The sequence below is a fragment of the Naegleria lovaniensis genome (assembly GCF_003324165.1).
Source record: "Naegleria lovaniensis strain ATCC 30569 chromosome Unknown tig053, whole genome shotgun sequence".
NCBI lineage: Eukaryota > Heterolobosea > Eutetramitea > Acrasida > Naegleriidae > Naegleria > Naegleria lovaniensis.
This window is the reverse complement of record NW_025407875.1, coordinates 1-25,259: the sequence shown is the minus strand read 5'-3', so window position 1 is coordinate 25,259 and position 25,259 is coordinate 1. Positions and strand designations below refer to the sequence as shown.

Here is a 25,259-nt window from a genome sequence, read left to right as displayed (position 1 = left end):
TCATCGATGCACTCTTTTGAAATTGGCCAATTCCATTCTTTTTTTAATTTCAGTGTTCACATTTACAAATATTCAAAGAGGATATCATGAAATTTTTGTTCCTTGTCATTGGCACGTTGTTTCAAGCTGCTCCAAAAGAAATTAAGCATTTTAGAGGGATGAGCACAACTCTTGAAAACAACATATTGCCAACCACCTCCCCGAACGTCGTTGAACTCTGCTCCAAGTGGAACTCGTAATTGATAATTTGAATATGTCTGAAATTTATGAACCACTTCCCCAACAAATATTGCCTCAGTATCTGCATATGTAAATTGAAAACAAGGTCCAAAGTATTGAATTTTTCATGTTTGCAATAAGTAATAAAAATACGTGTGAATTGTTATGAACAAAGAAAATTTCATGACATTATGTGACACATAACAAATAATGAATCATGCCAATAATTGAATGATCAAACACTAAACTCACCAGTCAGAAAAACGCTTCCACGAGAAGAGCATTGTAAACTTCTTGGATGGTCTTTCTCTCTCAAGACGAGTTCTGTTTTTGTAAAAATATGTGGAGGATCTGATATGCAACACTGTTTGAGATCATTATATCCCGTGGCGTAGACCTCTCCACTATCCAAAAGTATCAATGAATGAATGTATCCACACTTCACTTGAACAATTTTCTCTTTAAATTGAATCAGAGTGGGCAAGAATTTTTCACGAGCTTGTTGTACACCTCCTGTAGACCCATTGGAATCGTCACCAATCACATAGAGTTTGTTGTCTTGTGTGGTTACAAATGCACAAACTGGGCTCACAACCAAACTTGTGATTGAAGAGGTAATTTCATCACGATTCAACAGTTTCAGAGTTTGAAAGTGATAGCCATAAATCTTGTTGCTGGTTGTCACAATCATGACCTTCTCAGATTGTGAAGCTCCTTCAATGAACATTATTCGTTCATTATGAGACATGAAATCTGTGTTTACTTTCACTCCAGGAGCATTTTGGGAGGATGACAAACAAATCAACAAACCATTGCTCATTTCAATATACAGATGAAGTGAATCACAAGTGATCTTGTTATATTCATACGATCTCATGACTGTATCGGGGATGTCAAACTTTTCATAACAATAATCCACTAATTTGAATTCGTCGATCAACACAAATTCCGGATTTGAAATTTTAGATTCCTTGAGAACGGCTCGCAGACTTTCATTGACATGGAAAGCAGAATTCAGAATCAATTTGTTTCGTGCTGTTCGAAAACAAATTGTCTTATTTCCTAAATATACATCGGAAGATTCAAATGGCAACCACAATTCGGTCCAATTAGAGTCCATCATGTCTTTCCGTAAATACACTCCTTCCGATGAAGTGGCTACCAAATATTTATGAAACCTCTCTCCCACAAATTCATCATAATAGAGACCCAGATCTACTTTATGAACACCATGTGCTTGTGGGGTGGTTGGAACAGGAACAATGTTGCTCATTTTTTTGTAATGATTTTTCTGAAGAGCAATTTTTCGAATAATTGTTTACGAAATTAGAGTGACACATGGTGGTTTAACTCGAGCCAAAATACTCCAGCGAGTTTGTTGGCGAGTTGGCGAGGGTCAACGTTTCTTGATGCATCATTTGAGTGCTTTTGTTTATGTACTTTATTGCACAACAACTCTTGCCTCAATTCCAACCGAGAGGGTGTATGCCTTGTAAAGCTTTAGGCAGATCCGCCCGGAATTGCATAACGATTTTTGGCAAAATACAAATAGTACATGCAGAACATTTGCAACTCGTGAGAACAACAATATTTGGATGAAACATGATAATAAGGGACTGATAAATGGCAGCAACAACAAGCATACAGTAGCTCAACAAATCACAATGATGGCTCACTAGTTATTGTTGTCGTTTCTCAACATTCAAGCTCATTTCAAATAGTTCACCATCACTCACACATTTCCTCTGTTGAGTTACAAAATAAAAAAAATTCAATAATTCTCGATCGAGCTCGATTATATTCGAATCCTGTCGAGATTTCGGTATGAACATGGATTTTAGCATGTCCTTGAGTTTCTTTTTTGAAATGATTTGAAATTTGTTTTCCTTTTCCTTTTCCTCCTTGCTGCTCATCTCAACTCTTTCCATGTAGTGATATAAAATGGTTGGTTTTGCCATTACTTTACCGATATCTCGAATGATTGAAGTAGAATGATACAATACAAGATTAACATCTGAATTTCCTTCAAATACAAAAACCAAATATGTCAATGGATTGGATCTGCGATTTGTTGCATGTTGAAAATATGATTCATCGTTAAGGTGGTCCAATACACATATTATGTAAAATGAATTTACATCAAAGGCCACACAACTTACAATACTGTTGTACAATATTTTGATTCTTTCACCTTTGCACGTAATTTTCTGAAATTGTGCGCTGACGTGAGAGTTTCAAAACACTCGTTCAATAACAATTCATAATCTCTACTCTTTTTTTGAGCTTGAGCGGTTTGTCTAAGTCGATGCACTGCACCAGTTTCGAATACTACTTTAAAAAGCTGAGCAGCTGCAAAATCGTTCAATACAAAACTATACAACATGGCCTGTTCAATTTTTTCGTATATGAGTGCTCTATTGTGAAGATCGTTCTCTTGCACGATACAAGTGACAAGAAAATTCAATAAATTATTCCAACAAGAGTAATTTCTCAAAAGTATTTTTGACCGTTTGAAAAGTGGGTTGTTTAAGGTCAAAAAATCTGATATAGATAAATGTCTTGTTTCATAGTCTAGCATTGCTCCCACGTGCATGGCCAATGTCTTGTAAGTAAATTGTGGATTTAACAAGAGGTTATTTTGTTGAATATTTGAAAACCATTTTGTGTGAACATTATTTTCAAAAGTTAATTTGTGATCTTCAATCTCTGGCAAGTGTGAAAAGTAGCTCATTAAAAAATATCTATCCTTTTCATTCTTGATAATACTCTTTTCAATTTTTTCACACTTATCCTTGCAAGTTGAAGAAAGGGGTAGCCCTAATTTAGTCAATGTTGGAATGATAAATTCTGAGCAATAACTTGTAAATTGAAGTATTTCTGGAAATACCTGAATTGACATGCCTCCCTGAATCAAACTGATCACTAGATCAAGAAGGAAATCCAGCTCCATATTAAATAATTTCACACGAAGATCAGCATCGAGTTTCTCTGAAGATTGAACGAGGGCAGCGTATTTCATATTTGGAAAATATTTAGACCAGTGCGAAAAATTCACAGCATCCAAAGTCAACAATCTCTCGAATAACTTGTACAAGAGGAGCGAAATACTAGCTCCAAAATATTCGCTGGCAATTGGTAGTATGTTGAGTAAACATGAGACCATGTCACCTGGAGAGGTCAATCTTTCTTTGAAATGATTCAAAATGTTTCCAATATCTGAAGCGAGTTCTCCATTGGTGGTAGCAACTGAAGGTTGAAATTTGTAATCATAAATAACTGAAAAGATGAATTGAATCACAAAGGTTGCTCGTTTTTCACACTCGAATGGACTGGTGGGTGGGATGATGGTAATATTACTAGGTGTTGTAGAATATTTAAACTCATTCTGATTCAGTGTGAATTTGAGTGGTTGTCGTTGTTCATTATGGTGTTTTCCTTTTAGGCAACTCAAAATGCACTCAAAGTGATCATTGTCCCAAATCACACAAGATGGTGGCGAGGACAATGTAGCATGCACTGAGATATCGGATCGTTGTGAAGTATCAATGCTATTTTCATGTTTCATTACAGTTCCGTGGTTTGAAGTGTCATCACGGGTGATGTTATTTTTCATCATGCTGATGGCTAATAAACTGGTAAAGACACCACCTTTCTTGAATGTTTGAGCATAGAGTGAACGAATCACTCTGAAATTTAAAATACATTCATTCCATTTCTTGTTTACGAGCCTCATACTCATATACATCTCGCCCACGGAAATGAAACCAAGTACTTGAGGGAGAATGTCGTCCAGAAGGAGACATGTTTCGTGAGTGGACATTTTTTTGGATCTGTTAACATTTCTTCATGACTTAACCTCAAGATTGTGAAAGAGTAAGGCCCGTTGTGGTAGATAAACGTTTTGACACCATGTTCTTTATTATGAACACCATGTGCATAAATCAACAACCCCCAATTTTTTGGATCCGTTGCACCATTGGTAAGAATTATGTACAAAACACACAACCCACTCGCACTCGAAACACACACTTCAAAAAGGTTCAGCAACTCTTTTTTGATTGAATTTGAGAGTCAAGTTTCTAAGGTTTTGCCATTTCATACAACGACTCTCTCAGGTTGGCTTAAAGATTAAAAAAAAAACTCTCGAACATGAAAAGAACAAGTGTCAATCGCATGTTGCAAGGATTAAATTCCCATAGCAACACAACATCGAGCATCATCAACAGCAATCATGTTTTTAATTCTTCTTCATCAATGAAGGCAAACACCATATTTTTAAATTCAATGATGAAACATGTTCCTAACAATAACAAATTGTTGAATTATCCGAATTATCCAACAACAGCAGCAGAAGCATTTGGTCAAATACGTTCCTACACCACCACAAATTGGTCTAATGAAAAAGAAGCGTCAACAAATGATAGTGGAGGTAACACTTCAACACCTTCGTCCTGCCAACCAGTCCGTTTGAAGGATTATCATTGGTGGAATACCCAACAAGTAGCATCAGTATTGGCTTCTCCTAAATCTTTGGGTGGAGCTGGTTTGTCAGTTGATGCTGTGAAGCCTTTGTATGAGAATAATTTTGATGGCTCATCTCTCCACAACATTATTGAGAATATCAAGTTGGACGGTGTAAAGTATGCCATTGATCGACTTCAAAGCACTTATAACAAGAATAACATTCCTCAACTCTCCGACACTTGTCAAAGTATTGTACATTGGGTCAATGATAAAATTCTCCCAAAACCACAGAAATTTCTGAACAAAATACACCAAGCACATCTTGAAAATGCTACAGATTTCGAAAAGTTTTATTCTGAAGCACGGAACGAATTAGCAAGCAATCACCCTGACAAGGTGTTGAAACCTGAAGATTTTGATGATTTTGAGCAGAATTTATTTGCAAAAACTACTATTAGAGCTTATAATTCTAAATTTGGCTATCCAAACTTTGGTAAACAATATCGGTCAATTGAATTGCCTGTAACTTTAATAGGTGCTTCACTTGCCAAACATGAACTGCCATATTTTACTCAATTTCAGTACACTATGGCCCAAGATGGTGAATTATTGAAAAGAGTAGCTCCTAGGAGCAAACGCAGCGCAATAATGTTTATGGGTCCATCTGGTGCTGGTAAGACATCAGCTTGCGTGCGTTTGTTATGTCATAATCCTGGAATGGTTTTAACATGTACTTTATCAAACGAGGTATCCAGTGGATTGACAACGGATTCTTTGATGAAGCAAGCATTTGGCCACTTAAACGGCCGAAATATTTTTGAACTTTTTGGCCAAGTAGACCAAGTAGTGCTAATGGTATTCATATGTAGATTGATTTATATTTTAAAGCTAATTGATGATGCAAAACAAAATCCAACTGTATTTGAAAATTTTGTTCAGAGAGATAGGGATGGAAATATTCTTACAGGTGGAATACTTCCATATCTCGCATATAAGCAATCAAATGGCAATACTGATACCAGTTTTGATGCTTTGACGTATGCAGAGCAATATGTTTATACTTCTCCCGACGATTTGAAGGCATTTGTTGCAACTTTGGTGAACAAGATAATTCATTCACTTAATGACAATTCCGCTCTATTTGGAATAGTCAAGAAAATTGAAAAATTTATAGTTGTTATTGATGACGCTAAACTTTATGCAAGGTTTGTATTGATTAATAATGTTCTTACTTGATTCATATTATTTTACTAGCGAAAACTTACTCCATTGCACTAACCTTTCAGAGTTAACAAGTCTGAACGGTGAGAAGAGAGGACTTTTAGCCAGGTTTGCACAAGTAATTGCTAGCATTGAACAATTTCATTTATCTATATTTTCTGGAACTAATTTTTCTGTTAATGTAGAAAGTATTATACAATCAACTCTTGGTAAAACTAAAGCAAAAATTGATACGGTTAAAATATATGACTTTGGCTTGGTTTCACGAGATGATATCATTTCATTTTTAGAAAAACATATCAAAATACCAAAAAACGAGAAGAAAGAGATTTTATTTTATTTTCATGAACAAGGATACAAGTATTTTAGAAGAAGATTGATCACATTGGCATTAGAAAAATTTTCTACCAACAACAGCTTGATAGATGCTATTAAATCTTCCGTAAAAGATTTTGTATTGGGAGTAGAAAAGCTGGCACATTATCTTATCTATACCTCAATGAACACTCAATTAATCAATGCACAACAAGGTATTCAAGCCATTGTTAAATATGTTGCTCATTATCATTTACCATTTTTAGGTTCTGAGTTTATGGTGCACAAAGAGGTTGCTAATGAATTACTATATTTGGGATTTTCTGGTCCAGAAAGCTCTGAAAATGATCAGACCAATGTTGTGTTTTCTGCAAAGGATTTTATTGGGTATGAATCTGGATTAGCAATTCTAAAGAAGATATTAGGCATTGAAGATAAATCAGAATTGATGAAAAAGATTATTCAAGAAAGAATCAAATTACTCCTGAAATCTTCAGACCACAACATCAATTTGGAATCCATTGTTATGCTTAGACTCACAGAGTTAAATGGTACACAGCTCTCTGAAATTGGTTGTTTCAAATCATTAATCACCACCAATCCAAATTTGAAAGATCATGTTTTCAAGTGCAAACATTATCTAGACGCAAATGGATATGTAGAGTACTGTATTTCAAAACGTGTTATAGCACCAAACAAGAAGAAAATTAACGGAGAAATGTTGTTCTGGACACACTTTGCCGAGAAGAAGTGGGATTTATTAGATGGAGTTTTTATTGCTCTATCGAATGAACACTGTGTTTGGTGTTAACAGAGTGAACGGATCTACAGATATGATCATTCCAATGGGTTTCCAGTGTAGAGTGCAATCTGGAACTAAATTTGACCCACATTTATATTTTAGTTCCACTATCCCTGAACTATTTTATCTCGATAATTATGGAAAATTGAAATCTGATACTCTTTACAATTTAAACAGTAATTATATTGAAGAAACCAAGATTAATGATGAAAATTGTTTCGTTGTGAAGGACAATTCAAATAAGATAATAGATGATGCGAATGGACAAGGCATGAAAGTTCGTTCAAAGGCAAAATGGTATAATGACATAAGAAATGCTGTTTTACAAGTATTTAAATCGTCAACTATGATGCATGTGTGTGTTGGACTTGATATAACTGAAACATTCTCACCAGAGGTTGTAGAGAAGTACCAGAAAAACTATTTGTGCTCCTTTATTGACATGAGCAACTATGACTTACTCTTCGACAAAGAATGGGAGACTTATTTAAAGAACTTGTTGACCACAACCACAAAACCAGCACTCGTCTCCCCGGAACTTGAAAGAACTACTTTGGACAAATAACAACTTTCAGTTGTTACGATCTTTAATATCAATAGAATCCTCCCTAAGGACTCGAATCAATCCAACAATCTATCACCCACTTGTTGCATGTTATTGAATAATAAACGAGGGAAGCACGCTAACGTAAAATTTATGGAAGAATCGAATGAAAGGTATCAATTCGAACGGATCAGTTCTTAATTGCTGCTTAAAAAGTAATTCTTTCATTAGGATCCATCATCAACATGCTTGCAATTAGTTCAATAATTTATCCAGAATACAACGATGTTGTTACATCTTTCAAGCTTTCCACTTATTGTTGAATAATCTTCTTTTTCCTTCCACACAGAATTGAGCCAATGTCGTGTTACAAGTCAATTGAAGCAACTCCAAGTGCAAACTGTCACTGCTCACAGAAAAAGTTGCTTGATTGGAATATTTTGGATAAATTAATTTACGAGCCATAACTAACAACATTCCAAGTCGTGAACCATGAGTGGTGAATAACTCCTTCATTAATCCAAAATCTGCCAATGTCACTTGAATGGTTTCAGTCGACAAATTGTAATGACGTATGAGAATGTGTTTTGGTTTGATATCTTTGCGAAATTAAGAGTGACACATGTGCAAGAAAATTACTGGAATTATTGATTATAAATGGGCTCGTCTCTCTGTGATTGAGGAAGATTATCGAACAATTCTCCAAGATTGGTGTATTGGTGTGACTGATTTGGAACACCAAGCGTTAAACTCCAGCTAAAATTTGCAGCCATGTGTCATTTTAATTTTGTAAAGATATCTCTGTGACATTTCAAAGACTGAAATTTTGTAATTATCGATACTGTAAAAAGAATTATTGTTCGTCATAAACCCACAGATTGTGTTGAGTAAAATCCAATTCAATGCCTCACATACTTGTCGGATCACTTGTTTCTCTTTAATATTGACAATAAATTTTCTTTCATCAATTCCATTTCAATACATAAACTCGAGATGATGTTGGTCAAAATAATTTCGGTATATGTTGTGGTAATATAATTCACTAAATATGAAGTCTTGACATTTTGTACGAGAAAATTATCGGAACGTTATTCATTGAATTTCGGAAACGAAGGATTCAAGGTATTTGTTGAGTGATGGCTTTCAGAAGATTTAAACTCGTTTCAAACCAAAGGAAGGGTTTTGGATATGACGGAAGATGGTGCTTGGGGTGGCAAGGAGCATCAAATTTTTTGGAAAGCAAGAAGAACAAAAATCAACAGCGAGAGTTGTGTAAATTTTAAATTTATTAGCGAAAAGTAAAAGCAGCAACCAATCAAATCGCTTATCTCTTTCTTTGCAATTTGGTAGTATTTCTTCTCTTCCAGCTTCCTCTTCTGGATGGTCTGACCTTGGATGAGGTGCATCCCTTTGTTCTCAAACCACGGTGTCTCTTACCGGAGGAGGTGAGACCTCTCATTTCTCTGTGCTTGTGCTTGGTGGTTGTAATCCAGTTAATTTGTGGATCAACTCTGACAGATTCAGAGGTTGGATCAACACAAATGACTTCGTACCACTTGTATCTACCATCTTGATTGACCCAGTATGAGTTCAAAACTCTCAATGCACCAACTCTCTTACCAACTCTTCCTTCAGCAACAACTTGCAAGTTTCTCTTTGGCTTCAAGTGAATACCTTGAGTTGCTGGCTTACCATTGACTCTACCACCTGGAACTTGCTTTTTACGTCCACCACGTCTAATTCTGACTCTGTAAATAACATATCCTTGCTTGGCCTTGAATCCGAGTTGGTGAGCCTTGTCTGGTCTTGTTGGGTGATTGACTCTGTGGATTCCTGGTAATTGTCTCAATTCCCAAGATCTGATACGTAACAAGTATCTCAAAGCATCAGATTGCTTCTTCTTGTACAAAGCATTCAAATATTTGTAGGCACCCATTTCGAAATGTTATGGCTGTTGTTGGTCGATGATGAAAATGTTCAAGAATTGCGTTGAGTTTCAGAAAGAGGAAAGTTTGATACGTACTTTTGGCGAGTATTTTTTTTCAACAAATTTTTCAAAATTTTTTAGTCAACCTGAAATTTGTATTTTACAACGGAAAGGGAAAGTGTGTGTTGTTCTGTGTATCTGATACTTGAGTGCACTCTCTGTGAATGGGTATTCAGAATTCGGAAGGTTGAAGAAATTTCTTACGTGGGATTTGTTGGACTTTGCTCAGAGTTTGCGTCATTCATTGGATCCAATTCCATTCCAAAAACAAAAAATATGAAGAACCCTCTTGTGTTGTCATCATTGCAATGTTCACGAGAGAACCACCAACAGGACAGGTTGTGCCTCTCACGCACACACAAGATGACACAACTTTTATCACAAAACATTCAACATGACACCGAAACGGAAAATTATCATCTACCAAAATTATTATCACCACTCAAAACAAAGGACCATCTTCCTTCTCCTGTCCTGATCATAAACACAACATCATTCCTCCGCTCCATGACACTTCTTGTTCTCCTTCTTCCCATCATCATGATCTTTTTAAACATCATCTCCTCCCCGAATAGTTTTTTCCTTGTAGAGGCCGGAATTAAATTATTTCCTCCATCCTTCTCTCATGCTCCCAGTTTTCTCTTCCGAGAGAGTATTCTCTATGATGTGAGCTCCAATGTTGGATTCAATGAAATTGAAGGACGGATTGAGGCTTTGGGTGATTTTGCCAATCAACAACATACCGATCTTGTTGTTTCTTCGAAAAATCGAAAACAAATTATCATCTACACGTGGGATACTTATCAGTGGAAATTCATCAATTATACAAGTTTTGATTATGAAACATCATCTAAATTCCTGGCCCATACCAATGTAGAAATTGTAAATATTGTGGCTTCTGATTTTAATTTTGATGGTGCACTCGATTTATTGGTCACCCTTATTGATAAAGATAATTTTGATAATAACAACCCTTCCTATATTCATTCAATATTGGTCGGAAATTTCAAGACACTACGCGAAGAGAAGATGTTAGATGAAAAGACAACGGATCAACTTTTGGTAGGTTTTATATTATTGGTGTGGTGAATATCTATAATTAATAATAATGTATCTTGTTCAGATTTTTGACCTTAATGGTGACTTGTTGCCCGATTTATTTGGTACTGATTTTACAACAAAAAAACGAACCTATTGGTTGAACAATAATACGAATTATGAAGCAGGACAATTAAGCTTTATCAGACATCTCCAAGATAGCAATTCTGGATTCACAACCATTGATTCTGTCACAAAAACACCTCCTGCTAGCACCAATTTAAATCCTCTGGCATTTCCCATCTCAACTGCATCGATAGATTTAGATGGTGATTGTGGTTCTGACCTATTTGTCATGAGCTGCTCAAAACAAGACACTCATGGTTTTTGTGAAGAGCCCATATTCGAATTTTGGGTCAATTACAAGGGCATACTTCAATTGAATTCGACTTTGAATGCACCCAAAGGAGCAGGACGCCCAGTATTTATTGATGTTGACCATGACGGAGATTTAGACATGCTCTATCCAGTGTGCTATCCTATCGATTCATGCTCTGAAGTGAATGAAATTCACATCCTCTATAATAATCAACTTGCATTGTGTAAGAGCATTGTTGAAAGTAATTGTCGGTCATCATCCAATTTGTGTTTGAAGAGTAATTTTGATTTCAATCAAAAAGCAGTGCTCTCTTTTCCCAAGGACGACAATGCCAACAAGAAGAGAATTCTTCATCATTACATCAAGTCTGACAAGTACAAATCTTCTCCGCCATCATTGAGAGCGGGAGATTTTAATTTGGATGGATATCCAGATTTAGTGGTGAGCATTGTGGAATCAGTTGAGCATGAAGAAAACGGTATAGAGGAATCTTATCAAATGGTCGGCGTTGAATTATGGCAAAATGTGGAATGTAAAAAAGAAACAATAGATGACGCTCTCTCACTTCAGAAAAAGTCCAAATGGTTCTCAGAATCATCTCATTTCTCTCGGAAGGCAGCCAACGATGATGAATCTTCCATCTCAACAACCTTTAAATGTGACTCCAATGCAACACCCAGAACCTTTCAAGTTGTTACGAAAGGCGTTGATGCTTTGAAGACCACCTTTGTCAAACTGCCATACAACTCCGACATGAATGATATGCCATTCTATGATGCGTTCTTTCTTGATATTGATGAAACTGGAATTTTAGACATTATCACTCTCTATAATGACCCAAAATCTGGAAACCAAACATTGAGAGCCTTCTTTAATTGCTTCTATAATGATGCTTACTTTTTAAAAGTTATTTCAACGAATGGAGTTGCCCCTGACGGAACACAATATTACTATGGTGTCAATGCTCCCAGTATGACTGTGAAATTTGTCTCAACCAAGTTAAATGGAGAGTATCAGCTCAATATGAACTCGTTACTTTCGCAAACAAGTTATTTATCATTACAAACGCCCTATCATTTGTTTGGAATTGGAAGAACCAATGGTTATATTGAGGAATTTTTCATTGGTCGTGTCATGACTAACAGCAGCACGACCACCAACTATTACGAAGCAAGTGCCATTATGCCAAATTCTCAACTTGTCACTATTACGACACCACCCGAAGATACAGACTCATGGCAAGTACAATTATTTGTCAACCCGTCTGCTGCTGCCCTTTGGGTCATCATTGCTGAGGTCGTTTCCTTAATACTTTTATTTATTCCCATTGCCATTTTGTTTGTTCGAGAATATCGACATGACAAGAAGGAAAAAGAGGAAACAAGTAGAGAGATTAGTTCTGTATTTATTTGAATAAAATGTCATGTTGAAAGGGTGGTCATTCAATGAATCGCGAAAATACTGTACGTTTTCACCAAATTCAATTGTCCAACGCACTGACAATTGACATAAACCATTTTCAGAGAGCATCTCACACATGTTCAAACTGACTGATGTCTAAACAACTTTCTAAAAAAACTCACTCAAAACAAACTCCCAAACATCTGTCACAAATGTTTGACCCATCCAACCCTCCACCTCCAAAACAACAAAACAAAGGGTTCTTCATCTCAGATAATGAACTTTTCAGCAACGAAGAAGATGAAGATGCAAAACCTCTTGAAAACTCACCTTTCTGTAATAGAGAAGTATCCGAAAGACGAGGAAGTGATGTACTGCTCAAAGTGACCATCAAATCATGCGACAATTTAATATCTGCAGATTGGAATGGTTTTTCGTAAGTACAAGACGTGATTTGTATGTTGAATGATGAAATGACACTTTTTTGAAGTGATCCGTATGTATTTTCAAATAATAATGACATTGGATCAATCATTTATTCTTCTTTTTTACAAATACTCTCAATCTCTCGTTGCATTTTATTATTTCATCATCATGACAAAATTCTGTGATTGCAAATAACAATGGATTGTATTCGGAATTTTCAATGACCAAATCGATTGGGTTTGAATTTGAACCAAAAACATTTTTTAAACAGATATTGTGGTAAGTGATGATGAAATTATGAGATTGAATTTTTGATTTTAATACATTCCACAATTGAATGTGTTGATGATGCATACATGATTATTCTTGACATGAACACACAAAATGGATACAATCAAAGAATGTCGTCTATTCACATCAACTCCAATCATTGAGTCGACTCTCGAGATGAACCATCAATCCAATGCTACAACATCTGCTACACCAGCTTCGGCTGCAAATTCCGTCGAGTCACTTTCACAAAACGAACTAGCTCATTCCATCGGAGCCACTCTTGCAGCAGCGTCATTTAGTGCAAAAAATCAAAGAGCAGCTTCATTCTTCAATCGAAAACCAAGTAAGAATACACTCATTTCTCAGAAAAGTTTGTCACACATGACTGTCAAACGAAGTGATAGTGGAAATACTCTCATTATGGAACCTCCAACAAAAGATGAAACAAAAAACGATCAGGAAATTAAGGAAGAATTGTCGCACGAATCAAAAACACCAGTGTTGTGGTCTCAACTCGGAAAACACACCAAATCGTCGATAATATTTAAAAATTTAAATCCTAGATGGGGAGAACAAGGAGAATGTATGACCTTTCATATTGATAGAGAAATATTTGATGCTGTCACTTCTCAACAATCACAAAGAGAGCGAACAAAATTTGTTCTTCGTATTGATGTCTTTGATTATGACAAGTATACAAAAGATGATGTTTTAGGTCATTGTGTGATCGATTTGGAACATGAACATTTATTTTCAATTTATAACACTAGGGAACTCAAGTCACTTTCAAAATCATTATTAGGAGTGAAACACGGAGTGATTAATTTTGACATTGCTCTCCATGATGAAAGCACAATTTTTGGCATTGAATTACAAGAGGTATTACAACGGCCACGAGAACACGGCAATAGAATTCCAAAATGTATTGATATTTTATACGACTACTTGATAGAAAATTGCTGTGAAACAGAAGGCGTATTAAGAATTCCAGGAGCAAGAGCACAAATTCTAAATATTAAGAGAGCCATGGATTCCATGATTGAGTTACCAAAAGGAAAATTCTTTGAAACCTTTGTCCACGAAGATGTCACGGCCGAATTTGTTCACACAGCTCTAGGAGTTATGAAAGAATACTTGAGACTTTTACCAACACCAATCATTCAATATGAACTCTATGAAGAATGTTTGGCATTCATTGAAGCCAAGTCAGAAAAAAGTTTTGAAAAATTTGAGAAAATTCTCCGCCAAGTGAATCGATATCACATTCCACTCTTCATTCGAACATTGGATCTGATCAAAAAGATTACTGATCATGCTCTCAATAACAAGATGACTCCTAGAAATGTTGGAATTGTCATGGGACCTAATTTGTTAAAAAAGAAACATCAATCTGCTGAGTTACAAATGAGACATACGAATCATATTGCTGCATTTGTGGAATATCTCATTCAATACTATGATCAATCGAGAAGAGTTTTACAAGAGTTGAGTGATGAAGGTTTCACACAAGATGAACGTTTACAAAATATAATGGATTCTCTGCAATTTGTGGATGTTCATGACGAGACGGATTTAACTCATGAAGAAGAACAAGTGCAGCACAAAGAAAACAGGATTTCAAATCCTCATGAAATGTTATCCTCATCGAAAGATCATGACCAACAGAATCCCACACAAGAAGGATTATTGGAAAGTAGTGTGAATAAGAATGTATCACTGAATCGACATGAGACGAGTAACGGTGTGGAAATTCAAGTGACCACTTGTTCTCCAATCCTAGATGACAAAAAAACTGTAGATGAAGCTGTTGATCACACCAGCAGTGGAGGTTCATCCTCATGTTGTGAACGAGTTGAGGAGTTACAACACTGATCTCATATGAGTGGTTGTATAATATTTTTGTAAACCTGATCAATAATTACAGTTGCCAATGTCAGATTAATATTAACGAATCGTTCCTTCAAAATTGACAATGACACTTTCGAGATATTCGTTCCTTTCGCTCTGTTCATGGTTAATGTTATTCGAAAATATGAAAATAAACCCTATCTGTAGATTTGCCGTTTGTGAAAAATGACATTAATATTTTGTAATCTTTGAAAAAACGCCTATTTCCGATGTGAAAATTTCATAATTGTCAGGTGAAAGATGATTCAAACAATTTAAAAGTATTAAAGCCAAAATTAAACGGAAAGTCGTTCCCGCCGGCAATCTTTTAAAATTGACTGTTGACAGTTATGCATTTTTCACACAACAAAAAAAAACAAACACACCTCTCACTTCTACATCACGAGAAAATGACCACACCATTATCATTCAACGGATACTACGTTCGAGATGATCACAGAATCTATCAAAGCTACAATACTGCACCAAGTACTTTTGGACCATTTTTTTACATGTTTTTGACGACTGGTCTTACTATTGAAGGTAAGTGAACGAGTTCTCGTCTCATGATGGTTTTTTGACGATTTGATCATCCATTTGTTTTGACGTGTTCATGATGAATATTGTGGTTCATCATGATGATTGAATTTTCACACAATTCCAAATATGGATTGGTCTTATCTTTCCAAATATATTATTGCTATTCAATCGATTCTATTGTGTGTATGCAACACTGTCTTTGCTGATCGATCCACTTCATGGATACAACACCACATAACAGGTCAAGCTGGTGTTTTAAGTTTTTACACACCAAATTCTGGAATGTTGACAAGAACTCCATTCATTTATTTGACTGAACTTCCAGATGTCTCCCAAAGAATCCAATTATGTCCAGTCTAGTAAGTTGTTTAACTGATCCAATTCATGACTTGAAATTTGCAATGTTGGATCCAATAGTGATTTTTACAATTATGGCATGTATTGGCAAGTGACTCAATTCTGGGGCAATGGAGAGCTCGGAAGAACTCCAATGCGTTATGTAAGTTCATATTTTGTCATGATTGATACATCATTTCCAACACGAATACCATCTTTCGAACTGTTGACATTTCATTGTTAATGAATACTTTTTGAAATCCTTTCATTTTCAACAACATTCATGAATTCATTTGAACACATCATCAGGTCTGGTATTACACTTTCGGTGGCGGTGGTGGTAATGTGAACCAACCAGAATCCATTACTGCAGCATCCACTACCTCTACTGAATCGGATGCACAAGTTGTTACTGCTTCCTCAAGCTCTCTCCCAACCAATCCTTCCGAACTTGATTTGGATCATCCTACTCTTCCTGCTGGAGTCTGTGCCAAAGACATTATTCGTGTGCGTTTCGATGAACAAACTGGTGAATGGACGTGTGACAATGAAGAACATCGTCCAATCTTTGAAACTCAAATTAAACCCAATTTGGTCGTGTCGAAGGATCAAGTCCCGGCCCTGCCACCAAACAAAAAGTCAGAGAAGGAAATTCTCAAATTCAAGATGAAGTGGCTCAAGAAACAAGAAAAGAAGAAGAAGAGAGAAGAAAAGAAGAAGGAAAGGGAGGAAAAGAAGGAGGATAAAGAACATGAGAAGGAAGAAAAGGATGAAGATTCTGAGGACGATGATGAAACTCCAAAGAAGGAAGAACAAACAGCTTCCACTTCTACCTCTGTTCAAGATCCAGCCACCACTACAACCACTGCATTGATGACCACTTCTGCATCCAGCCAAGTTGTAACCACTACCGACACTGCCAATGATCCAACTTCTCCAATGTTCAACTATTATCCTGATCCTTCTGGATTCCAAATGCCAGATTATTATCAAGAAAATGCAGGCAAGCAATGGCAACTCTATGACGTTTGGTATACTGGATTCAAACTTCAAAACACAACCGCAGGAGATAACCGAACTGCCACAGCTGCTTGGGAATGGGACACTCATAGAGGCAAATATGTGATTTATTTCAAATTCTTTGATTCTACTGGAAATACTTTGCAAGCCATGTTGAGAGGAACTAGTGATGACATGTTTAATGTGCAATTGGAGAATGGTGATACATTCGCTGGTGGATATAATCCTTATACTGGTGAGCCTTAAATTGGTGAAGTGAAATGTGTGTGAATTTATTCTATACTCCGAACATTGGTCGTAGTAGTTGTTGAAATAAAGTTACCATACTCATTGGTTATTTTCATGGTAATTAAGCTTTTTGAATTTAACATTTTAATTGGAGTCATTTCAATTTTCAAAGTTTGTGTTGCGCGCCAAAAATAACTGACCGTTAAATTTCAACACGAAAAAAATGCAATCACAACACAATCAAAGTCTTTTCAAAAATTTTCTTCTTTCATCGTCCAAGTATCAGGATCGTGTTGCTGGAATTGTTTCTTCCTTTGGGTCCGTCGGAAGTAGTAGTTCTTCATCATCCTCTTCATCATCGGATCCGAGCGGTGATAACACTTCAGCTCGATTAATCATCAACATGAATGATTTGAGAAGTTTCGATCACAAGACGAGTACACTCTTTCAACAAGAACCACTCCGTTATTTACTTGATTTTGAACACGCTCTTCATGATTATATTTTAACTAATTTTCCAAAGTTTTTTGAAGAATTCACCAAAGCAGTCATTCATTTAGGATTTGAAGGTGAATTGGGAGATAACAATCATGTCACTCCGAGACATTTAATGGCTAATTATGCCAACAAGCTACTTTGTGTGTCTGGTATTGTTACAAAATGTTAGTAGTTTTTTGTGTGAATAGATGGCATTTGACATGAGTTTAATGTTTTCTCTGGTTACAATTTTTCACTCACTTCCAATTCATCTCTTGTTAAAATTTTACACTTTCAACACCTTCGAAATCGATACGTTTGAACTTGTGAACCCTCCTACATTCACACTTGTATATGATAGGCTCCTCGGTCATTGAAAAAGTGGTCAAGGTTGTTTATTATTGTCCAGAGACAAACAAATTCCATCAAACAGATTTCACTTCAGATGCTAATGCAGGTGCTTCCACTTCAAATTTGCAATTTCAAGACGCTAATGGAAATATTCTAGAGACAGAATTTGGTTTATCAGATTTTACCGATTCTCAAACCATATTCATTCAAGAAGCTCCAGAAAATTCACCACCTGGACAACTTCCTCGATCCGTTGAATGTATTGTTGAAGATGATTTAGTGGATCAAGTGAAACCTGGAGATCGTGTCACCATGTATGGTGTCTACAAATCACTACCACCTTCAAGTGGTGGTAATTCGACCTTGTCAAGCAAAATGAGAATGGTATTTATTGTAAATCATATTGTAAAGAAAGAATATGAAACCACGAATGAGAATGAATTTACAGTGAAAGAAATGGAAAATATTACCAAATTATCACTGAGGAAAGATTTATTTGATGTACTCTCTCGTGGAATGGCTCCTACAATTTTCGGCCACGATTTTATCAAGAAGAGTTTATTGTTACAAATGTTGGGAGGAGTGGAAAAGAATTTTACACAATCGAATACTCACTTGAGAGGTGACATTAACATTCTCATGGTTGGTGATCCATCGACAGCAAAATCACAAATGCTTCGATTCATGTTAAACACAGTTCCACTTGCTATTTCAACTACTGGTAGAGCCTCTACAGGAGTTGGTTTAACAGCAGCTGTTGTGGCAGATAAGGACACTGGTGAGCGATCGCTTCAAGCAGGTGCCATGGTGTTGGCAGATCGAGGAGTTGTATGTGTCGATGAATTTGACAAGATGTCTGATCAAGACAGAATTGCCATGCACGAAGTGATGGAACAACAAACTGTGACGATTCAAAAAGCAGGTGTTCATGCTTCTCTAAATGCTAGATGTTCAGTTTTGGCAGCAGCTAACCCTATCTATGGACAATATAATCGACAAGTATCTATTCAGAGAAATATTGGATTACCAGATTCACTACTCTCTCGTTTTGATTTAATATTTATTTTACTTGATGATCGAAATGGAGAGAAGGATCGATTAATTGGAAGTCACGTGTTGAATGTTCACAAGCAACAACAAGCTCAGTATCACTCGGCGAAGGTTGGAATTTCCACAGAGACACATTTAACAGAATTGGATGAAATGAATTCCTTCTTTGCTGAACTTGACAAGATTCCACACTCTGATTCCACCTACACTGAAAAACATCAACATTTAATCATTCCTCTTTCATTCCTTAAAAAGTATGTCAAGTATGCCAAACGAATGAAACCAGTTCTCACCGATGAAGCTCGAGAATTTATTCACAACAAGTATTTGGAATTGAGAACAAACAATGGACAAAAAACATTGCCAATTACACCAAGAACTTTGGAATCATTTATTCGTTTGGCCACAGCACATGCCAAAATGAGATTAAGTCCTGAAATTAATGTTTGTGATGTTGAAGCTGCTTACAAGTTAATGTATTACTCGATATGGTTCCTTAATAACACCAATAGCTCAGATGCTATCCTTGCTCAATTAAGTAATCAACAAGATGTTGAGGATATTCAATCAAATGGAACATCATCTGGTGTTAACAAGAGAAGGACCAAGAAGAACAAGACTGTGACACCTGCAGCTGGATCGAGCTCACAAAATAATGAACACTATGATGATGACGGACAACGAAAAAGAACACGTGATGACTTTGAAAATGAAGAAGAAATTGAAGATTCTGAAGCTCTTGAAGTTGTGAAAAGAGCCGTCTATCAACATGCACATGTCAACTTTTCCATCGAGGAATTACACAAAATTGTGCACAATGAGAGTCAAATACCAAAGAAACAATTCATTAGATTATTGCAAGAATTGGATAAGGATTCGTTCTGTATTGTTGATGGAGATGAAGTATTGTATTGTGGTGCTTAATGTCAAATTTGAGTGAACCAAAAAGACACTAGGAGACCCAAATTAAGATTTGTTTGATCATTAAATTTGTTTTCAAAATGTTATTTCCTTTTTCGAGTTTCGCTGGTTGCAATCATTTCCTTAAACAAGTCACTCACACTAAATCTTAGGAACATATCCTTCATGAGAGAGGCATACATTTCTGAAAGGACACAATCAAAGATGAGTGGTGCCTTCTCGTTAAATTGTTGTTTCGTTTCCGCGGAAGATATTTCTGTATGTTTAAAAATTGTGGAAATTTGATTTTTCACTTCATTCCTTAATCGGTCTGTGGTATTGATATATGTGATGGTAGATTCATCAAAGAGAAATTGTTGACCAATTTTCATTGCAACTTGGTAAGCCTTATCCTTCTTTTCAAAATCTGCCACTGGTTTGTATTTCAAATGTACTTCCTCCCAAAATTGAATATTCTCAGAGTTATATTCCTTATGTGAAAATATTTTGAAATATTTTCGATAGTGTTCTGTTTGCAAAACTGTGATCATGTCGAGCGAAGAAATTTTGCTGTTGATCAATTCTTGTTGTGAATTTCCAAAACAAGACGACGATGAATTTTTCATCTTTTCTAATTGATGTTTGACCTTCTCGTTTCGTTCCACCTCTTCTTGCTCCTTCATGTCTTTTGAAATTTCTTGTAAAGATGCCAATTGATTCGTTTTGGTAATTCGATATCTTGGTGAGGGTTTTGAAAAAAAGGAATGAAATTGTTCTTCGCTTTGAAGAGTTGTTTTCGAAGTTAACACAGCTTGCTCTTCTGGTAATGAAATTATTTCATGATTCTTTTCTTTGGATATTTCTTGATTCTTGTCTGTGGATAATTCTCGAGATGACTCTTGTAAGGACAATTCTTGCGATGAATTCTCGTGCAATAAAATATGTCGAGTGTCATTCGTGACCATTGACTGTTGTAAAGAATGATCATCTTGTAGATTATTATTTAAAATAATTTCCTTAATGATATCAGGACAAGGATCTGCATAATCATGCCGTAACTCTTTTACAATTTTACCATTCCTCAGTAAAAACATGGCTGGCTTGATGAAAAAGGAATTTCCATCATATGAAGAGGGAGTTCTCAGAGGTTGTTTGAAACCTTGTTTGTTGGCAATCACTATATTTGGAAGTAAATGAGTGACCACTTTTTTGACAGGAACTTTTCTTTGAAAAGAAATATCGAACTGTTCAGCATACACTTGATGTGGATCTGCAATTCGAAACATTTCTTTAATTTCAGGAATATCAAACTTATATATTGAATGATCATTTGTTTCAAAACTTTCACACTGAAAACACTTACTGAATTAAAAAATTCCTCTCCAATTCGTTCTTCCTCAGGATACACCACAATGGGTAACACATTAAGCTGTTTCAATGAACGATACATTTCCAAAAGATGAAACATTCTACGGTTACAAAAACAACATCCTTCGAATTTGACAAATCGTCGAAAGATGAGTAAAATGTAGTGATGATTTGAAAGTTCAAAAACACTGGTTTTAATATTTGAATTTGTCTCAGTGTTGTCATGATGAGTGTGTGGTTCTTGTTCGATGACGTGATGAGAATGGGTGAGTGGTTCAATGATTTGTTGATTCCGATGGCATGTATTTGTCGGAAACATTTGTTTGAGTGCAGATTCAATGGAGTTGGCTTGAGATTTGAAATCGATAGATTCATCTTGTGTTGGATGTGAATGGTGGACAAGCTCTTCAGCTTGTGGAATGGATGTTGAGGAGGACATGTTCGAAGATTTGGATTTTTTAATTTTTTTTGACGTTTGAAAGCCAACAGCTCTACAAGTCCAAAATGGTAGGTAAATAGTTCATCCATGATAGATGGTTCAGAAATGCAAGAGTTGAGAGGTTCATTGAATAAATACCTTGTTCATGATGTTGAAGAAAGTGATAAAATCCTCTTTATCGTTTTCTATTTTTGTTGGAGGGTTCTATAGACACACTCGATGAGTTAATTGTGTCAAACGCTTCCTCTTTGGTTCGCTTCTTTGTCGTCGTCTCTCCACTTCTACTACTAACATTCTTTTCATTCGTACTTTCAGTTCCATGACTTGGCATACTTTCACTACTCGTTGTCGCTGTCGTTGACACTGATTTCCTTCCTTCCTTCACAATTCTTGCTCTCGCCTTTTCCAAATCATATTGTCTCGATTTTGGCATTCCTCTTGCTCCATGCCACAACTCGGCATCACGTGTGGCGAGTAAGACTTTCTTTGCTTGTTCATTTTGCGAGAATTTACAATACAACAATTCCTCCATCACGGAATGTTTCATTTGATTCCATTGTTTCAATTGAGACTCATCCAAAATTGCTACTTTACGTTGTTTTCTAGCCTCTTCACCATCACCCTGAGAAAGTTTACTTTTACTTTCCATTGCAAAAGTATCTGCAAGAGTCTTTGAAACGAGAGCAATTTTCTGAGATTGAAAACAATGTTCAGCTGTCCGATATGTTTTTCCATGATATTGAAATGGTCCGATATGAAAATTAGAGAGAACCTTTCTCCAATCTTTGAGACGAGAGAGTTCCGAGAAGTAATCCTTGTTCTTGTTGCCCAATGATTCATTGGCTCCTTTTCCTGGAGGTTTATCAGCGGATTTGGAATAATAAAAGAGAATGGTTTGATCCGAGGATGGGTTCTTGTTTGAAGACTTTGATTCAGATGGCATATTCTATAGGATGGAGTGTGGCACGTGTTTCGTTTTTTTAAAGTTCTTTGATCCTCTCGAAGCAACTCCAGTGGTTGAACTTGAAATTGGTGAAATAAAAGTTGTGAAATTTGTGAAAAAGAAATCCCGCAAACATGAATCATGATCTCGAATGAACAATACCACCATCTCGTATTATTTCACATCATCATCACATTGCAAGACACGTTGTTTGTCGGGTTGACTTCTCTCTATTTTGCATCCCAGCAGCTTTGTTCGTTCGCTTTTAAAGTGTTGACCAAAAGTCCAACCAAATATTCAGTCAGGACCTCTCTTTGCTTCTCTTCTTGGAAACAGTGCCGACCTGTACATGGCAGACCACAACACCAAATTCAAAAATGGATTCAACAAGAATCTGCACTCTGCGTTTCGCGCAAACGAGCGAAAGAGGTGGTGAGTTTCCATTCATTCTTGTGAGGAGAAAAAATCGAACGAAAAAAACTAGCCAATATTGGTCTCTCTTTTTCAATATTGAGAAAATACACTCACCAGTTGACAACAAGCAATGACTATACCATCATCGATAAATTCCTGCTATGCATGGAACCACACAAAGAACAAGAGCAGACCCATTCCTATTGTGGCATCATCTTCATTACCAAGATTTGAACCATGCATGTCACCATATATGATGAAATGTTGTGAGCATATCAAACATACAAGACGAAAGGAAAGATGTGAACCAACAACGAACATTCATGATCTTTATTCTACGACGAGAGGAAACTCAACGTGCACAACGCTCTCAGTAAAGCAAGAAAGGATGGATATGAAAAATCAATTGTCTCATTCCTTTCAAGTGCATGAGGATGACCTTTACAATGAAATGAAGACCATGGTGAAAAATCATCGACTTGCTCAACAAAGTAAGCCACTAAGCGAAAGATTCGACTCTGAAAAGAGTCGATTATTCATCTCAAATTCGCTCACTACCAAATTTTTGAAAGAGAATGACACTTGTCTCATTACAATTCCTGACGATTTACAAATTTCGAATTTGATAGATCCATGTTTTCATTTGAGAGTTGGAACTATTTTGGAGTTGGATCTTATGAATGAGGAATGTCTTGTACAGATTACTTTTGAAAACCATTCTAAAATGCAAGTGATTGTACCTTCGTTTTGTTTATGCTTGGAAGATCGAGTGTTATATGAAAGAATGAAAAGAAAACGTAAGAAGATTTTATTTAGAAGAAGCAAGGAAATGCAAGAATCCAGAACCAACCAAGATGATGATCAGATTCAAGAATTATCTTGTGAGCTGAAGAATGAGGAAAATTTAACAAGTGAAAAGAGTACGAGTCGAATATTGGCAAGAAATGCAACAACCTTAACTACCAATAATGGAAAACAAAAACCAGTGTCGACAATAGAAAGCAGAATACCGAAACGAAAGTATAAAAGTTGTTAACAAGATGATTGTTGCTGTTATCTTTGTATTCCTGTTTGAAATGCACCATCAGTAGCTTATTGCATGGCTTCTTTGGATTTGGGCATCTGAAGTCATTGTAAGGGTACCTTGCCAACAAGGAAACAGCTTAGATGCCAGTTAAAACATTGCAAAGAAATTTTATTGCTCACAATGATTTTCCTTATTACCTATTTGTGGAGGAACGGCAAGATTTTTCAATATCTTATCATCGAGTTCCCGATCACTATCTTGTCTGGTGCTCTTTTGATTTGAAATATTTCTTAAGGGTTGTCTTGTCTGTTCAACATTTATGGAGGTATTGTTACTAAAACCAAGGGATTCCATGTTTGAAAGCATGGTTTTAATCTTGTCCAACGACTGTCTTTCTTCTGTTGTTCCTAACATGTATTTCAATACTGCGAAAAGTTTTCCACAATCTGGGTCAAACAGCTTATTCCGTTTGTAATATTCATTCAAAAAATCTATCATTTCAGTTCGATATTGTTCACATGACTCAAAAGGTTCTTTCATTTTCGACTTCAATGATTTTCTGTATGTAATGTGATGTAAATAATTCACAATGACCACAGCCATGGAATAAATGTCAACTTCTTTCATTTCAAAACAAGGATCAGAATATGGATACTTGTAAACATAATCAACAGATTGATTTGGAAGCACTTCTCGAAACATATTGTTAGAGGTAGAAATACTATCTCGCTCTCTCAACAGCAACGAGGAATTGAAATCAATAACAACTAGTGTAAAGCATGCCAACTTTTCTTGATTGTTGTTAGCTCGTTTCCACCTATCGTGATCAAATCGAATCATTAAATTCCCAAGAGAAATATCAGTATGTTGAATATTCAATTTGTCCAGCTGAAACAAAATGTCGAAACATTGCTTCACTAGGTTCATAAAAAACATTTTTGAATACATTCTGACCCACTCCGAAATAGATACCATTTCCAGCACATCTTCCAACGATAGTAACTTTTCTTGAATCGTAATACTAATAGGTTGAGTGGAATGTACAAGCTTTTTGAGTTCGTTCTCACCGCTATTGCGTTGTTTCATTAAATTATAAACAATACTCTCAAGTTTAGAGTTGGATTGAACATGTTGAAAATCAAAAATTCTGACCATATTTGGAAAGGCGTTAATCGGCTTGGCTTTTTGAAGATGGACCATCTTTTTCATG

General features: G+C 36.0%; 13 protein-coding genes across 13 annotated transcripts; 7 read left to right on the top strand and 6 right to left on the bottom strand.

Moving 5' to 3' along the window:
• Nucleotides 1-62: 62 nt before the first annotated feature.
• C9374_011998 (uncharacterized protein) lies at nucleotides 63-1,492 on the bottom strand (the record flags this gene model as incomplete). Its single annotated transcript, XM_044687714.1, has 2 exons — nucleotides 63-301; nucleotides 472-1,492. The coding sequence occupies 2 exons, from the start codon at nucleotides 1,490-1,492 to the stop codon at nucleotides 63-65; spliced, it is 1,260 nt and encodes a 419-aa protein (XP_044542709.1).
• A 406-nt stretch (nucleotides 1,493-1,898) lies between these two features.
• On the bottom strand, nucleotides 1,899-4,039 carry C9374_011997 (uncharacterized protein; the record flags this gene model as incomplete). The annotated part of the gene is made up of 2 exons (XM_044687713.1): nucleotides 1,899-2,280; nucleotides 2,379-4,039. The coding sequence occupies 2 exons, from the start codon at nucleotides 4,037-4,039 to the stop codon at nucleotides 1,899-1,901; spliced, it is 2,043 nt and encodes a 680-aa protein (XP_044542708.1).
• A 329-nt stretch (nucleotides 4,040-4,368) lies between these two features.
• Nucleotides 4,369-7,030, top strand: C9374_011996 (uncharacterized protein; the record flags this gene model as incomplete). Its single annotated transcript, XM_044687712.1, has 2 exons — nucleotides 4,369-5,888; nucleotides 5,938-7,030. 2 exons carry the CDS (start codon nucleotides 4,369-4,371, stop codon nucleotides 7,028-7,030), a joined length of 2,613 nt encoding a protein of 870 aa, XP_044542707.1.
• Nucleotides 7,031-7,064: 34 nt separating this feature from the next.
• On the top strand, nucleotides 7,065-7,586 carry C9374_011995 (uncharacterized protein; the record flags this gene model as incomplete). Its single annotated transcript, XM_044687711.1, has 1 exon — nucleotides 7,065-7,586. One exon carries the CDS (start codon nucleotides 7,065-7,067, stop codon nucleotides 7,584-7,586), a length of 522 nt encoding a protein of 173 aa, XP_044542706.1.
• Nucleotides 7,587-8,889: 1,303 nt separating this feature from the next.
• Nucleotides 8,890-9,501, bottom strand: C9374_011994 (uncharacterized protein; the record flags this gene model as incomplete). Its single annotated transcript, XM_044687710.1, has 1 exon — nucleotides 8,890-9,501. One exon carries the CDS (start codon nucleotides 9,499-9,501, stop codon nucleotides 8,890-8,892), a length of 612 nt encoding a protein of 203 aa, XP_044542705.1.
• Nucleotides 9,502-10,092: 591 nt separating this feature from the next.
• On the top strand, nucleotides 10,093-12,382 carry C9374_011993 (uncharacterized protein; the record flags this gene model as incomplete). The annotated part of the gene is made up of 2 exons (XM_044687709.1): nucleotides 10,093-10,614; nucleotides 10,676-12,382. 2 exons carry the CDS (start codon nucleotides 10,093-10,095, stop codon nucleotides 12,380-12,382), a joined length of 2,229 nt encoding a protein of 742 aa, XP_044542704.1.
• A 200-nt stretch (nucleotides 12,383-12,582) lies between these two features.
• On the top strand, nucleotides 12,583-14,941 carry C9374_011992 (uncharacterized protein; the record flags this gene model as incomplete). The annotated part of the gene is made up of 4 exons (XM_044687708.1): nucleotides 12,583-12,806; nucleotides 12,861-12,866; nucleotides 13,068-13,075; nucleotides 13,197-14,941. 4 exons carry the CDS (start codon nucleotides 12,583-12,585, stop codon nucleotides 14,939-14,941), a joined length of 1,983 nt encoding a protein of 660 aa, XP_044542703.1.
• Nucleotides 14,942-15,366: 425 nt separating this feature from the next.
• C9374_011991 (uncharacterized protein) lies at nucleotides 15,367-17,098 on the top strand (the record flags this gene model as incomplete). The annotated part of the gene is made up of 4 exons (XM_044687707.1): nucleotides 15,367-15,499; nucleotides 15,738-15,855; nucleotides 15,914-15,995; nucleotides 16,142-17,098. 4 exons carry the CDS (start codon nucleotides 15,367-15,369, stop codon nucleotides 17,096-17,098), a joined length of 1,290 nt encoding a protein of 429 aa, XP_044542702.1.
• A 205-nt stretch (nucleotides 17,099-17,303) lies between these two features.
• Nucleotides 17,304-19,882, top strand: C9374_011990 (uncharacterized protein; the record flags this gene model as incomplete). Its single annotated transcript, XM_044687706.1, has 2 exons — nucleotides 17,304-17,742; nucleotides 17,919-19,882. 2 exons carry the CDS (start codon nucleotides 17,304-17,306, stop codon nucleotides 19,880-19,882), a joined length of 2,403 nt encoding a protein of 800 aa, XP_044542701.1.
• An 80-nt stretch (nucleotides 19,883-19,962) lies between these two features.
• On the bottom strand, nucleotides 19,963-21,665 carry C9374_011989 (uncharacterized protein; the record flags this gene model as incomplete). The annotated part of the gene is made up of 2 exons (XM_044687705.1): nucleotides 19,963-21,168; nucleotides 21,222-21,665. 2 exons carry the CDS (start codon nucleotides 21,663-21,665, stop codon nucleotides 19,963-19,965), a joined length of 1,650 nt encoding a protein of 549 aa, XP_044542700.1.
• Nucleotides 21,666-21,840: 175 nt separating this feature from the next.
• On the bottom strand, nucleotides 21,841-22,608 carry C9374_011988 (uncharacterized protein; the record flags this gene model as incomplete). Its single annotated transcript, XM_044687703.1, has 1 exon — nucleotides 21,841-22,608. The coding sequence occupies one exon, from the start codon at nucleotides 22,606-22,608 to the stop codon at nucleotides 21,841-21,843; it is 768 nt and encodes a 255-aa protein (XP_044542699.1).
• Nucleotides 22,609-23,152: 544 nt separating this feature from the next.
• C9374_011987 (uncharacterized protein) lies at nucleotides 23,153-24,058 on the top strand (the record flags this gene model as incomplete). The annotated part of the gene is made up of 1 exon (XM_044687702.1): nucleotides 23,153-24,058. One exon carries the CDS (start codon nucleotides 23,153-23,155, stop codon nucleotides 24,056-24,058), a length of 906 nt encoding a protein of 301 aa, XP_044542698.1.
• Nucleotides 24,059-24,217: 159 nt separating this feature from the next.
• Nucleotides 24,218-25,204, bottom strand: C9374_011986 (uncharacterized protein; the record flags this gene model as incomplete). Its single annotated transcript, XM_044687701.1, has 1 exon — nucleotides 24,218-25,204. One exon carries the CDS (start codon nucleotides 25,202-25,204, stop codon nucleotides 24,218-24,220), a length of 987 nt encoding a protein of 328 aa, XP_044542697.1.
• Between the last annotated feature and the right edge of the window lie 55 nt (nucleotides 25,205-25,259).